This window comes from Westerdykella ornata (genome assembly GCF_010094085.1).
Source record: "Westerdykella ornata strain CBS 379.55 unplaced genomic scaffold EI97scaffold_21, whole genome shotgun sequence".
NCBI classification, from domain to species: domain Eukaryota; kingdom Fungi; phylum Ascomycota; class Dothideomycetes; order Pleosporales; family Sporormiaceae; genus Westerdykella; species Westerdykella ornata.
Genome location: NW_022986871.1, coordinates 212702 through 227365, shown reverse-complemented (window position 1 = coordinate 227365; position 14664 = coordinate 212702). Strand labels below are relative to the sequence as shown.

The 14664-nt window shown below is 51.1% G+C and overlaps 6 protein-coding genes across 6 annotated transcripts; 3 read left to right on the top strand and 3 right to left on the bottom strand.

Annotated features, from left to right (window-relative positions):
* Nucleotides 1-158: 158 nt before the first annotated feature.
* On the bottom strand, nt 159-2470 carry EI97DRAFT_435348 (uncharacterized protein). Its single transcript, XM_033798836.1, has 2 exons — nt 2381-2470; nt 159-2328 (listed from the first exon to the last, which is right to left on the bottom strand). The coding sequence occupies exon 2, from the start codon at nt 2155-2157 to the stop codon at nt 298-300; it is 1860 nt and encodes a 619-aa protein (XP_033651790.1). The 5' UTR covers nt 2158-2328; nt 2381-2470; the 3' UTR covers nt 159-297.
* Nucleotides 2471-3044: 574 nt separating this feature from the next.
* EI97DRAFT_132050 (uncharacterized protein) lies at nt 3045-4193 on the bottom strand. The gene has a single exon (XM_033793127.1). It carries the CDS (start codon nt 4006-4008, stop codon nt 3244-3246), a length of 765 nt encoding a protein of 254 aa, XP_033651789.1. The 5' UTR covers nt 4009-4193; the 3' UTR covers nt 3045-3243.
* Nucleotides 4194-4682: 489 nt separating this feature from the next.
* Nucleotides 4683-7557, bottom strand: EI97DRAFT_460373 (uncharacterized protein; the record flags this gene model as incomplete). The annotated part of the gene is made up of 10 exons (XM_033801110.1): nt 4683-4957; nt 5052-5731; nt 5788-5975; nt 6020-6292; nt 6338-6772; nt 6835-6890; nt 6940-7119; nt 7172-7270; nt 7320-7404; nt 7456-7557. 10 exons carry the CDS (start codon nt 7555-7557, stop codon nt 4683-4685), a joined length of 2373 nt encoding a protein of 790 aa, XP_033651788.1.
* Nucleotides 7558-9522: 1965 nt separating this feature from the next.
* On the top strand, nt 9523-11280 carry EI97DRAFT_422757 (uncharacterized protein; the record flags this gene model as incomplete). The annotated part of the gene is made up of 3 exons (XM_033797097.1): nt 9523-10168; nt 10235-10527; nt 10585-11280. Exons 1-3 carry the CDS (start codon nt 9853-9855, stop codon nt 11278-11280), a joined length of 1305 nt encoding a protein of 434 aa, XP_033651787.1. The 5' UTR covers nt 9523-9852.
* A 172-nt stretch (nt 11281-11452) lies between these two features.
* Nucleotides 11453-12726, top strand: EI97DRAFT_131921 (uncharacterized protein). The gene is made up of 2 exons (XM_033793126.1): nt 11453-12541; nt 12590-12726. Exon 1 carries the CDS (start codon nt 11504-11506, stop codon nt 12527-12529), a length of 1026 nt encoding a protein of 341 aa, XP_033651786.1. The 5' UTR covers nt 11453-11503; the 3' UTR covers nt 12530-12541; nt 12590-12726.
* A 266-nt stretch (nt 12727-12992) lies between these two features.
* Nucleotides 12993-14653, top strand: EI97DRAFT_451812 (major facilitator superfamily MFS-1; the record flags this gene model as incomplete). Its single annotated transcript, XM_033800373.1, has 6 exons — nt 12993-13108; nt 13161-13670; nt 13720-13876; nt 13926-14072; nt 14123-14308; nt 14363-14653. The coding sequence occupies 6 exons, from the start codon at nt 12993-12995 to the stop codon at nt 14651-14653; spliced, it is 1407 nt and encodes a 468-aa protein (XP_033651785.1).
* Nucleotides 14654-14664: the final 11 nt, after the last annotated feature.

Genomic DNA, 14664 nt, shown 5'->3' with positions numbered 1-14664 from the left:
AATTCTGCGGTTGGTTAATCTGTACACAAAAAAGGTCTGTCCGAAGAAGAGGCAAGGGAAGAGGCGTGTCTTGTTTATCGTAGGGCCCAGCAGGAAGAAGTCATGTGAACATGGATGGCTTCTTGCCTAAAAGGTTTGGGCATTAATATGAATTCTGTACACCTACACGAAGCTTTCACGCCTAGTCCCGTGAAAGATGTATTTAGTGTGATACCTTCTCTTTCAGTGAAAGAGGTCCGGAATTGCATCAGTCTCAGGTTATGATATCGATTCCAAAGGGCACTCCCAACTTGAGACTCAGCTCCATCCGCCGCTTGCTAATAGTCCTGCATTCTGCTCCCAGTGCCCCCCACTCGTGTTCCCAGCCCATCCATTACTCTGCCCATACCCCATCTGCCCCGTCATGTCTCCTCCCGCTCCTCTGCCCGGATATCTTCCCATCCCAGACATCCCGCCTGCTTGCGCTTGACCGCCCTCTGCCAGCCCCAAGCACCACGTCCACATTCCTCCCTTCAATGCCTTAATCACAAACGCAATCTTCTCCTCCACTCCCCGTGGCAATTTCCCTTTACACTCCTCCAAAGCCCAGCAACACGTCTTCGCGACCTCACGCCACACCTCGCCATCCTCCTTACTCAGCGTCGGCGTCCCTGCAGTCCCCTTCCCCTGCCTGACAAGCTCCAGCACCGCAACCATAACCCCTCGAATCCTCTCCGTAACGCGCTCAATCTCCTCATCGGACGAAGACGAAGCAGAAGACGACGGCGAAGACGGCGTAGGCAAATACAGCCGAAACGGCCCGGGATATCCGCTCTTCATCCTCACCTTCTCCCCCGTCTCGTCAACCTCCAGTACCATAGGCACACACGCATAATGTCCCGCTATGCCATCTGCAGCAGGCCCCATGGTAAGTCTGGAGAAAGCCTTCAGGCCGGTCGCTCCCGTGGTGTGATTCGAGGGCGAGAAGGTCTTGTATGGCGCGTCGGCCAGCTGGACGGCGGTGTATATCTCGTCGTCCCGCGCCATGTCCTGGCATTGCTTCTTGTCTGCGTAGCTTGTTTCTTGGATACAGCGCTTTGCCCAGGCTCTCGCTTTGGAGGCCGGAAGACGTTGTTGGACGTCTCTGACGACGTCTTTTGCCGTGTTGGAGCCGAATTTGCGGGTCACGGCCGCGTTGTGTAGGCGGAAGCTGTATGTCGCTAGGTGGTCTAGTGCGAGATGGTAGTGCGGGGTGAGGAGCGAGGCTGGGAGGAATGTGTGGATGTAGTAGGGGTAGAAGTACATGTATGTTGCTAGATGCGGGTGGACGATTCTCTGGGAGCGAATGTCGAGCAAGACGGCGGGGATGTCGAGCTTGGTGCAATAGTTCTGTAGGCGGAGGAGATCCTGTTTTTGGTTGTGGACACCGTGATTCTTTCCATTGCTCATATTCTGAGAAGGACAGCCGGAGAGTGTGATTGATGAGGCGGATACTTGCAGGACTGAATGGACTGTTATCCCTGCAAGCTTGGAACGCAAATCATGGCTTGTATTGTTGATCCAGAAGTTCAGAAAATGGAGAGCTGGGCCGTGATGCCAGATGAGCTTCTTGGTGTCCGTCGAGTATGCACCTGAATCCAGAATGCGCGTAATAGCCTTGTTAATCCTCTCAACCGCTTTTCGCGCGTTAGTCTCAGCCTCTTGCGAACCATACGTGTGACTTGACGATTGTTGCAAACTGGGAGTCTGGCTGTTATCGACGCCTCGCACGACTTTGATCCCACCGAAAGACATCACTCCGCCGTTAAGGTGGGCGCGTCCCTCTTGCTCAGTAAGGTGCTTAACAAGTTCGCAAACGCGGCCAAAGTTGTCGCGACTGGGGACATGTTCGACCAGTATCAGCATACCAGCGGGAACACTTTTCGGCGGCCCAGTCGGCTGAGGCACGTAAGTGCTCATGTTCCGGATCTTGACGATCACTTGCGTCAGCTGGAGAAGGCTGTCGATGTCTGAATCCGTCTCCCATATATGCAAGTATGACTTGTTGCAGATGATCGCGCGCGATGTGTCTGATATATCGCTGAATGCAGCATGATGCTGTGCGGGCATCTGGCCCAGTGACTTGATGAAGTCGTCCAAGCCTCTGGCCCAAGGGCCGCTGAAACTGGCGCAAGGCATCGGAGCGGTTGGTGGGATGAGGATATGGGCGGCGGATGGGGGACCGGAAGTGTACGAGAAGAAGGAGCATGCTAGCGAGAGGTGGTGAAGAAATAATCGCACTGCTGTTCTTCGCCGGGGTTTTGTGAATGACGTTGTCGGTGACAGCAGAAGGGTGACATGTTCGAGCAGCGAAACTCGGTCAACGTAGGAAGACAAACGCGGTGAGGATCGGGCAACGCACCTTCTCTAAACTTCAAGCGAGAGTGACGAGGATGCCTTCGAGCTACTGTGTACTGTGCATAACGACCTCGGAAGTCATACGCAAAGTCACATTGAACGGCGAAGATACAGTTGCAATGGGAAATGTAAATCGTTGTTGGTACTCAGACGATGCAGCTAATGCATGATAGGAATTCCACATATGCAGCCTAGCGGCAGGTTACCAACGAATTATTATCAGAAGATATGTGATCTGAGCTGAGAATAATGAACTTGCAGGATTTGTTTAGCGAAATAAAGAGACATCTTGAGTGCCTTTACTTACTTTCAGAAGATATATGGGTCGGACAGTGATGGAAGTTTAGCGTACCGCCTGCATCCATTTCGAAATACGTCTTTCGAACAGCAATTCCAACGGCGTTTTCCAAAGGCGCGATGCGAGGTGCGTGAAATATGGAGCCTTGTACCGTTGATGTTCGAGTGTACATACTCCAACCGAAGCCTATGTCTTAACGGACACCATGATAGCGTTAAAGCCCTCTTCCTTTAGGGATAGATGATTGAGAACTTGCATCAAGAACGTTTCGTCTTCGTATAACCGCGTCCATACCCATATCGTACTGGCCCAGAACAATATCGGCATAGAGTTTCTGGGACATAATGGGTATATAAGGCCTGCTTCACTTTTCTCCCGCCTGGATCTTGCGCATCGGGGCATTCTAGGGTGTTGAACGCCCTTTGAACGCCCTTTACTCGTTCTCGAGAAATGACAATTGCTGGAAGACCCACGCCATTACTCGCACAAGCTCCTCTGATTTTATGCACCAGTATGTATGTTGGCGGCTGGGTGGCTGTCGCGCGTTTCATGGGGAAAGTAGGGAAAACTCAAGGACTAGCATCCTTGGTTTGCTTCGGTTCCTCTGTCACTGCTGTGGCGTCACTTTCGGTCACTTTCTTAGCCTTATCGCGAGCCTTTCTCTTGAGTTTCTTTTCCCTGTTTTTCCGTGTTCTCTTCTCCCTCTCCATTTCTTCTTTCTCCCTCTGGATCCTTTCTTCCTCCGCCTTCTTACTCTCTTTCGCCCTTATCAGCTTCCTAATCGCGATCCTAGCTTTCTTCCCTTTCCTACTACGCTTACGCCTCGTCTCCTCCACGGTAATCGGGATCTTTGGATGCCCTACGAGCACGCACTTCTTGATACCCGTAGAAGATATAGTCTTTACTTTCCAAGGCATTGCACAACCCGGCCAAGGCATTCTAGCCAGTTCCATCACTGTATCCCCATCGATAGCCGACTGTCGGAATTCTGAATACTTGTTCCGGCTCTCTTCGTCTGCAAAGTAATAGCTTCTAGGCCGTTTCACAACAAAACCGCCATCTCCCGTCGCTGCGTCTGGCGACTGGAGACGAATCTTGTGCGACTTTGACGCGGCGGATGGCCCACCAAAGAGAACCAGCTCAGCTTCATCTTCCTCGTCCTCCTCTCTAGCTCCATCTATGCCATCAAAGTTCTCCGTGTCCGGGGTCGTGAATGTGAATTCGGCGAGTGCGCGCGAGCGGAGCCGTTCGGTGACATCGGGGTCGGGTGTCGAGCGAGGAGAAGAAGCGGGGGACTGAAGATCGGTGCGGCTCACCGTCTGGTAAGTGGCCATGGCTGGCAAGACTCCGACTTGTCGGCTTGTACGCTGCCCTGAATGTTTCGTGTGAGGTGCTTTTGAGTTTATGTACGAGAGCGGGAGATCGACATGCCAAGAAACGCATCACAGTTTGGTACCGAGAGTGTGCACGTGGGAGTCCTATCGTGAGGTCGAAAATTGACACCATCATTCAGAGCTGCAACAGATCTTCTTCTCTCATGGGGCAGGTAGTGGTCGGTTCGTTTTACCATAAGGAGGGTGGCGTAGCCATATAGAAGTCCGCCTTTATGTCCTGTGTCCTGTTATAGAGCAAGTAAGGAGAGTGCCCTTTCTGATGCACTAATTAACAAACAAGATTTTGTTGGGCTTTTATATACATTTGGGAATGATAACTGTCCCAGGCGACCGCATTCTGCCTCTATTCACTGACTGGAAACCTCACAGGCAAGGGTCAATCGCGCATCACTCAAAGGTATTACAACTTGAAGGCACGCTCAGCCGAGGAGTCCATCTTGGAAGATCAACCCAGTGCTCTTTAGGAAGTATTAGAAAACTCTGTTAATACGCGAAACAAGAAAGAACAAACGAAAGAAAAGATTTCCATGCCCTATCCAAGCTTGTACAACTACCTGCCCGTAATACCGAAGCTTCGGTAACAGAGAAGAGTAATGGACTCTGTCAACCGTGGCTCATCGATCCTGCTTTCGCTTGCCCCTAGCTTCTCCAACCTCGTGCAAACCCTTGTACGGATATTGCCTTCGGTTGAACCCAAGCTTCACCCTCGGTACCCGGAACATCTGATCGATGATTGGTGTTGGGAACCTGAGTACAGTCTCCCTATAGAGAGTCCCTGTCGTCCAGTCATATGAACAGCCAAGTGCTCGTTGCATGCCGCCCTCGGTGCCAGCGAGGATGAAGCAGATCGGCGGGCGAGCGGCTTGAAAGAGCGTTGCTGTCATGGTACCTAGAAAGCTTCAGGTGATATTCATCAAAAGGACACCGAGTAATTGTGAACATGGACAACACCGGACAGGATAGAAATGAATCGCGCAACATACCTGTGTCCACCAGCGTAAAGATCCTCTGGTCTCCCGGCTGCGCATACTTTGCCCTTTCTACCAGCTTCCGGACATTCTCATCTGTTGTCGGATCAAGCGGTACGCACTCATTATGCTCGTTCCTGTAATGCCTGGACAAGGGGCTCATGTACGCCGACCAGCTCATTCTCCCTAAGCGGGCGCCAAAGATCTGGCGCTCAATGGTGTCGATGTCCATGTAGCCTTCGAATCCGAAGAACCAGCCTTGGCTACCCCAGAATTTGCCCAAGTAGATGACACGTAGTAAATACGGGCTCAAGGCGATCATGACAAGCGAGTAGATGAACAAAGGTATGGCAACCGCTGGGAAAATTGCCAGCAACGCAACGGAAGTCCAGAATATGTACCCGCTAATGCGCAACATGAACTTCGCAAACTCACGTTTCCAGCTCATGATACGTGATGTAGCGACGGGTGCGAAGGATTTCCAGCGAACGTTGGCCGCGTGGCAGCCGTCAAGGATGATGGTGTCGTCTTCCCCGATCCCAGCAATTGTTCGATCAGTTGGAAGGATATCCCACAATTTGGCGTTATATGCATCGTCCATAGAGTGCCATGGCTGATTGGGTTCCTTGGGTAGGACACAGATGAGTCTTTCCAAAAGCTGTTCGTTACCATTGCCCCCATTGGCAAGAGAGAGACTGTATCCGTCAGTAACTGCTGACTGGGTCCAGGAGGTAAGCAGAGAAGACCTTACCGTGCAAAGGCCTGGAAAGCGGAATCAGTAGGGTCGATCTTTGGCCTGATGCGAAGAAGGCCCATCAACGCATAACTGTGATCACCTCGGAAGTACTGCGTCGTTTCCCGTCTATGTAAGCATTCGACGGCCAACGTGACAAGTTCCAGCTGACTTAGTATAAGGTTACCCTCGTAGTGGTCAATCAACTGAGAGAATTAGCAAGCGCGAGTCGATTTCGTCTGTAACCTACCTGGCGAGCAATGTGAGCATCCTCCCTCCAGACTCTAGCAGGAAATTGGCCCTTAGGCACAATGATGGGCGCTAACCAATCGCCAGTACGGCAGTAGACTTTGATATCTTTTCCGGATGGTGAAAGTAGCACTTCAGGAAAGGTCCAGATCCGTTTTCCCCATTGCTGGAGGAAGTGATCAGGCGTTGCAAGCCCATAAGGGTTGGAGGGCGGTCGGCCTACAGCGATAGCCAAAGAATGGGCGCCTCGAATCACATCGCAAATTCGATAGACCTGTGCGTATTAGTGCATTCTTGCAATTTCATCCAACCAACATACATCTTCTTGAAGCTGTGCAGGGACGGAACCCAAGCACGAACAGCCAATCCAATAAGCTTGAACACCAGCATTGCGTGCCGCTGCATCGGCAATTTGATGCAGGACAATCATGTCTTCCGCGCTGTCATGGTTGAACTGCTCCGTAGTATATGCTACGAAAACATAAGACAGGTTGTCTTCAGTCTTGTATTGTTCAATGTAATCGTCGACGGCCATCAGGTTGGCGGGCTTGCCTTCAGCGCGAAGGAAGCACAAGTATCTGGGTCGAAGCAAACGCTCTGCGATAGGATTTGCCTCGTTGCCCCTAACACCTCGAGCCACGTCCGCTTCCATCTCGTTTCGCGCCACCTTGGGATAACCGATGTACCCGTATGGGAAGGGGGCGTATTTGCCCTCATTTCTCATCGAGGCCTCTCCAGAAACAGGGGTGCCAATCTGAATAATGTCAGCAAATCTTGCAATCTTGTTGCAGCATAATCGTTCTGGAGTGCACTTACGACGAAACTGATGGCAATACAGGCAAAGAACCACTTTACGTAGATCATCGGCCAGTCTGAACGTTCTTAGTCGTAGGTAGGCAGAGCAGGATGAATCAACTATACCTTCACTTGTGGGACCTCCATTACGAGCATAATCCACATGGCTCACTGGCCAATTAGCCAGTCTTAAATAGAACGGCGATACGTTCCGAACAAAGGTTCGTCGCCACGTAGAATTTGTCGTGTTGTCGTAGATGTCATCAACAGCTTGCACAACAAGCTTGCTGACCTTCCCGTCATACGCTATTCAACCTGTCAGCGTTTTGCGTCCATCGTGTGCACTTGGAATACCTACAGGAAATGTATCTATCATCGTAATCTCCAGTCCAGATGCGGTCGAGCACGTCCCTGTTTCGATACTGGCCTAGCTTCTCGTATCCATAACCGGGCTTGCCTTCAACATATCAGTGGTGGCGTTTCGGGCTAGGTACAGGGAGACCCACGGTAGAAGTGCGGAAATCCCCATTTCAAACTTGAATGAGCGTCAAACATATGCCAATAACCTTTGAGTTTCACCGGCCCGCCTTGCTGTGTATCTGTCAGCAGGTACAGTATAGTCAGTCGGTTCTCTTCTCGTACAGGTCGAGGGGCCGCAGCATATGTTTGGGGCTCATGGTTTGGCGCAGCATGACCCCCCCTGGGCTGCTTAGGAACCTCATAATGGGTTTCCGGAGTGGCCATGGTAGAAGCCCTAGCCACACAAGCAAGCGCCTATTCGACCTATGATCCCCGGCCCTTTTGTCCTGTGTGGAGTGGGCGTGGCGTGCTGATAATTCGGTCCTACCGGGACTGATTGAGCGCCCTGTAGGGATTCATGAGCATTGTTCAGAAGGGAAGGTATATCTTGTAGCGCCTACCTGGTCGATGTGCTGGTTGTTGTACAAGGGCGGTCCAACTCGTGTTGGCTGACTGTTGACTACAGTAGATCCCGGACCTATCGCTCCTCCGTGTGTGTTGAGTTGATGCTGCTGTTCAAGTTACAAACATGTCCTAGTGGATGTTCCTACTCCGGAACCTACCTGTTGTGAAGCAAGAGCAGCAAAGTGCTGCGTAGAGTTGCTGGGATTATAGCCACCACCATGAGATGGACGCTGGAGAAATGAGCATTGAAGTACTGCGGTCGAACTTGGGAACTGACGTACAATGCGAACCTGCGAAGCAGAGGCTGTGATGGTAGCACCCGGATTGCTTGGGTTGTAGGCTCCGCCGTGACTTATAAACGATCTAGGAGGATACGCCTGTAGAGTTAAATCGGCTACGTTCGACAGATATCATGGAATTACCATGCGGTTTCTGGCATTTGAGCGAAGTTCAGACGGGCACAAGACAGGAAATGTTCAACTCTCCGTGGCTCTCCTTCATATATGCCACGAGCCCCTATATTGTATCAGGCTGAGGCTCAAAAGAAGTTCTGCTTTTCTTGCCGCCGCACAGTATTGAATTTGGCATTGTGAGCATTTTGGTGTGACGCTTTTGATGAAGTTATTGGCGGAAAGCACGGAGGATGCCGTCCTCCATGATCCAGAGTGTCAGACCACTTTCCAGCCTTCTCCGCTGATGTCGAATTTTTGGAGAATGAGTGCAAGGCTGCAAAGCTGAAGACATAGAAAGCAGTTCGAGTTCCCGTATTGGAAAATAATGCCGAGTAGACAGGGATCCGGTTACATTAATGCTTGGGACACCACAGATATGGCGTTCCGTAGGACACTCTGGATGTTTCTAATTTGATACGTTCGCGCCTCGGATCCGTGGTACCGTGTATGTTGTTTGCACGACCCGTTGCAGGGCTGCTTGTTCCAGGGGTCTGGGGTTCTACGATATCACATTGCTATTGGGGAGGGTTGAGTACTGAGATAGAGCAACGGATTAACCGTATAACCAGCTGTTTTCAGCACGTCAACTGCTTATGCTCCATAACTTCCCGGCTACGATAGTCAAACCGGCAGTCAGACTATCAGTACGGAACCTGGAAGTAAGCAGTCTCCAAGGTCTCTTCACTGTTGCCTTCAGTTTTCATGGTAGGCTGCATGGGAACGATATGCTCCACATGGGCTGACTGGATTCTGCCCGTAAGAATCTGAGTGGACGTTTGGGTAACGAACTGTGCGGTAACAGTCTCAACAACATGTCCCAATCAGTCAATGCCCAGTAATCGACCCGCCGACCCCTATGCTCGAGTTTCCTGGCGTAGCCTTGGACGGGCGTGAAGGAGCCTCAGCCTTACGCCACCAAGTCCTTCATTCCATTTGTGTAACCGCAAAGTAAGCCACGAATACCCTCAGAGCTGACTGGTTATCTCCTTTTCTTTTGACGCCTTGGCTTGCTTAAGGCCATTCTGGATAACCACAATAGGCCTAATCCGGCCAACGGATCCTCGATATTCTACTCTATCAGACCATGATTACGCCTTCGGCAAGCGCCGTTCAGCTCATGGAGCATATTCTTCGGGCCAACCGAAGTTCCCGTTTGTGGAAGAAGGTTTGTCAGCCTTTTAAATCGGACATAGAAATAGAGGCGAACTGTAAGGCAGACTGGAGTTTATTGGGCAACCGGAATACTGCCTCTTTTCACGTCCGATGGGCAAACCAGGGGTCGCAAGGGGGCAAATTAAAGACAGGGAAGTGATCGTACGCGAAATTCAGCTCCAGGATTGAGCAACCTCTGACAGACAACATACTCGTTAACACTCCAACCTGTAGTTTCTTGAGGATCGCAAACTGCAGTTCCCGCAGCGAACCATGTTCCGGATTCTTACCAACGACCACCCGATCTTGACGCAGTTTCAAGTGGAGGCTGCACGCATAGCGAACGAGCAAGGCTCCAATCCTGCACTGTTCAGGAGTCGTTTACCGTTGGATATCTTCGAGTGGCCAAATGCGGGAAATCGCCATGGGACATACCGGAGAGGCATCTTCTCGTTGGCAGACCTAGACAGTACTGGCGAGCCCCAAGTTCGCGTGATGTGAGCGGATTCTTATGCGAAATAATGGTCCCTTCATTGATAATTGCAGACTGGCCCCGCGCGATTTACCGCTTCCAGAATTCGCAAATGGCCTAGGTGACCTCTTCACGAGATTCGAGATCCCGAGCGCGTTCTTGCAAGAAAGTCTGCAAGCCGCTTCTCAGTCATTTGGGGTCTGGAAAAAGGATAATTATACGCAGTATGTTTGGATGCACTTATTGTCCAAAGACGTCGCGATCGTGGCAGCCCCAGTGCCAGAGATGGACACGGACGGACCGGCCGGGCTTGCACAAGCGGCTGCTGCAAGCCAGAGAGACCGACAATTTTTACGTAGACCTCGAGAGCCACGTAGGTCTCTCAACCATGCCACAGGTAGTGGACAGGCTTTCGCCCAAGACGACTATACTTGGGTAAAACCGGGACTTGTACTCAAAATCGAACACGATAAGCCGACGTCCGACAGTAGCAAAAGTGTCGCAACGTTAACCAGTAGGCCTGGGCGTATCACTCTTCTTGGATTTGGAGCGAGCACCTTCCAGGCCGGCTTCCAGGAATTGATCGGCACAGTTCCAGTCGATAGTCTCTTAGAAGATCCGTTCATTCTTATGCAAGTGGCATTCGCTGAAATGCACAGAGTGATTGATAACGTTGGTTGGCATGTAGCCGACATCTTCCGGGGAATTGAATATGTACGTAGACCCAGGTACAGATGCCGAAATTATTACTTTCACTGACACGTGGGGAAGGACGCGCTTGCGATTGCGACGACACCTGTGAAAGCAGGACGACTTATCAGCTTCGCTAGGTTGCACAACCTTATGAAGCATGGTATTTTCTTACAGGAGAATTGCGAAGGTGCGATAAACACCCTCGACAGCCTTTGCTCCTACCACGATGAGTACATTGGGAAGACTCCCACGTCAACGCAATTGCGCACGCGGGCAGAGCTGAAGTACAGGCGCACGATATTTCGTTCAACACAAGGACGGTTGCTCGCTCTTGATAGGCGGATGACAAATATCCTTCAGCTTTCGTTCAATCTGGTCACTCAAGGGGACAGTCGAATCGCTCGTCATGAGGCTCTAAGCATGAGGGTGATCGCGTTCGTCTCGCTCTGGTTCTTACCTCTGGGCACCGTTGCCACGGTTTTTGGCACTCAGTTGATCCGAATGCAAGAAGATAAACCTTTCCGCTTGCAAGTCTCCCAGGAATTTTGGCTTCTTTGGGTCATTGCGACTATTTTGACACTCGGAGTCGTAGGTATATCGCGTATGTGGTATCGTGAAGTTCGTGATGAGGAAGAACTCCGGCAGGGGAACGAACGAGGCTGGATGGCATGGAAACTGTTGAAGACAAAGTTAACCATTGGTGTCGGGAATTGGACATGGAGTCAGAACAGGCGAAGTGCCATGGCCAGTTCGGATCAACATGAGTTGGTGTAGCACATCTTATCGTAGTTACGGGTTGAATATCATGCGTATCTTGAATTCATTGATTGTAAAAAGATTGCGAGAAGAACTTTGGTGAGGTATGGCACGAACCTTTTTACGGGCTTATGTAAGCAATGACCTCGCCCATCGGTTCTCGAAGAGGAAATCAGCTCTAACCACTCAAAAGCTATCAACGCTGCGACATTGCCCCATCCTCTCGAACTCGCCCAGAGGGATGTCGTTTCTCTTCCGCCGTCCGGGCGCCCTTATTGTTCTGGGTTCGTCAGCCATTGGAGGGGCTGCATACCGCTACACAGCACCACCGTCGTCTTCGTCCTCGTCTCTCAACCCTCACGATTTCACCCCATACACCTTAGTCGACAAGAAACCTGTTTCATCATCGAACTCGATATTTACACTAAGGAATCGCGAGGGCGCCGCTGACCCCGAAAGCGTTAAAGAGGCCTGGAGACATGGCGTTTGGAGTATTCAGATCAAGCAACCCCAGCTGCAGATTGCCCGCGACTACACACCTCTCCCTCCAACGCCCGATGTCGCTGATGACAATGACACGGAACTGCATGATATTCGCCTCCTGATCAAGAAGGAGGAGGGAGGGGAAGTCTCCAACTATCTACATCGTTTACCGGAGCAATCGACCATCGAGATAAGGGGACCCAAACTCGAATGGGAGCTTCCAGATGATATCAAGGAAGTCATCTTTCTGGCAGGAGGGACAGGCATTGCACCTGCGCTTCAAGTCGCGCAGGCAATGGGTCACAGACCAGGGACCAGGCTGCATATACTATGGGCAAACAGAAAGAGAGAGGAATGCGTAGGAGGCAAGAGTGATGGTACGGACGCTCATAAGGTTCTAAGGAGCCCTCTAGGCTCATGGAAGCGTTACCTTGCATTTGGGACTGCACCGAGCCCTGGGCAAAAGCCTCTCGCCCGTCAAGGAAAAGGCGCCATTGTGCAAGAACTCGAGGCTTTGAAGAAGCACAATGCCTCACAGTCGAGCGGGCTCGAGGTGCAATACTTTGTGGACGAGGAGAAGACCTTTATAGCACCCCAAGATGTTGCGCGCCGCTTAAACCCACAACAACCTTGCTCCAGGGTCATCCTCATCGCAGGTCCAGACGGATTCATCGACTACTGGGCCGGCAAGAAGATCTGGATCGGTGGGAGAGAAGCACAAGGGCCGCTTGGAGGAGTGTTGGGTAAAATGGATCTCAGAGGGTGGTCGGTATTCAAGTTGTGATCCATTGCGCCTGTAAGTACTCGGCCCTTAGTAAGCTAGTTCCGGCTGACCATTCCAAAGAAGAGCATCTGTGCAGCAAATTGACTATGACATAATCAAACGGTTGAGTCCATCCTTCAAGCATATCCGGACTGGCTTCGTTTTTCCCGTCTGGGTTAGCGATCCTTCGCGACAATAATTCCGCGCTGATAAATTCTGCTTTTAAACACCAGATGACAATTGTCGCGGAATATACCATTATCATACCAATCGATTAATCGTCCCGGATTCGGCCCTTTTATAACTGTAGCGCCGCGCTCCATTGCGTGGTACTGCACGCTTCAGCCTCGTTAACCTCGTAGTCGCTATGTCCGACGAACTGGAGATGGGTGGTGCAGCCTCACCACCCGTCAAAGACCCCGAGTCGCGTCCGGCATGCTTCAAGTCAACTTCTCAAGAATGTCTTTTTGTAATGTCGGTTACTATGGCAGTGGCCATGACATCTTTCTTGACAGGTTCCATCACAGTCATATCGTCGTTTGCTGGTAGAGAATTGAACATGACGACAGCGGAGATAACCTGGATGGGCTCTGCGTCACAGTAGGTGGTCCGCTATGCCTGAGAAACCTGGACATGCGTTAACAATATTTAGGCTGTCCTCAGGAGCACTACTCTTATTCTTTGGGAGTATTGCTGATCTGTTCGGCCGCAAGTCGTTGTTCATTGGCAGCATGTTTCTCTTCAGCGTGGTCTGTCTCGGCGCCGGCTTCGCAAAGTCAGGACTCACCCTCGATATCCTCAATGGCGTTCTGGGAATATTTTCTGCTGCCTCGGTTCCCCCAGCTCAGGGTATGCTAGGCGTCATCTATGAACGACCAAGCCGCAGGAAGAATAAAGCCTTCGGAGCGTTCTCAGCCGGTAATCCACTTGGGTACGTATGCGGCACGATCTTCAGTGGTGTGGCAACGCAAATATTCAATTGGAGGGCTAGCTTCTGGCTTCTTGCGATTGTTTATCTCGTTGTATCGGTTGTTGCAGTGTTTACCGTCCCAACCGACTCGACGCCGAAGGTGTCATTCAACGACGAAACTCTGAAGAGGTTAGATTTACCTGGCACTGTCATGACCATTTTTGGCATAGGCATGTTCTGTGCTGCACTGAGGTATGATTATCCTCGTACTATGAGAAATGCATCACTAATATGTCCAAAGTCTCGGAAGCGATGCGTCTGATGGCTGGAAGACGCCCTATGTGCTCATCTTGCTTATCCTAGGAGTCCTGCTCATTACTTCCTTCATCATATGGGAGATCAAATACCCCTATTCAATGATTGACATGAACATCTGGAAGGACAGGGACTTCTCGCTGGTGAGAGCAGCACTACTGCCTTACATATTGCGTAGTTAACACTCTCAAGCTTCTTACTATCATGTGTTTCGGCTTCATCGGATTTCCCATCCTGGCGTTCTGGATCGCACTGTATTTCCAAAAAGTTCAGGGCTACTCAGCGCTTAACACGGGCGTGCACATGTTACCCATGGTTATAACCGGGCTCATGGCCAACGTAAGTACTAACCATGCTGGCTTCGCAGTGCCAAACCTGATGCTCGTCAGGCTGTCGCTGCTCTCATTCAACACAAAGTGTCCAACAAACTTCTCATGGCCATCGGTGCAGTCGCTTACCTTGTGTCCTTCATCCTCGCCGCCGTCCAAAGATACGGCGACTCCTACTGGGCTTTCTCCTTCCCTGCCCTCTGTCTCTGCGTCATCGGTGCCGATTTTCAGTTCATAGTCTCCAATGTATGACAGCAAGTCCCTATCCACAGCCCATTCAAACTACTAAACGATACATAGATGTATGTCCTCTCTTCCATGCCATCCAATCGTCAATCCATCGCCGGCTCCCTCTTCCAAACACTCTCCCGCCTTTGCTCCGCCGTCGGTTTCGGTGTCGCTACTGCAATCTTCAACGCTGTGAGCCGTAATCCTTCTTCGTCGGGGTACTACGCGAACAACCCTTTTGAGCCTTTTGCGGCGTGCTTTTGGTTCTCGGCGGGAATGGCTGCTGTGGGAATTTGCTTCGTGCCGTGGCTGAGGATAGGCACGCAAGGAGGAGGGGAAAATGCGACCAAGGAGGAGGAGTGAATGTACAGCGC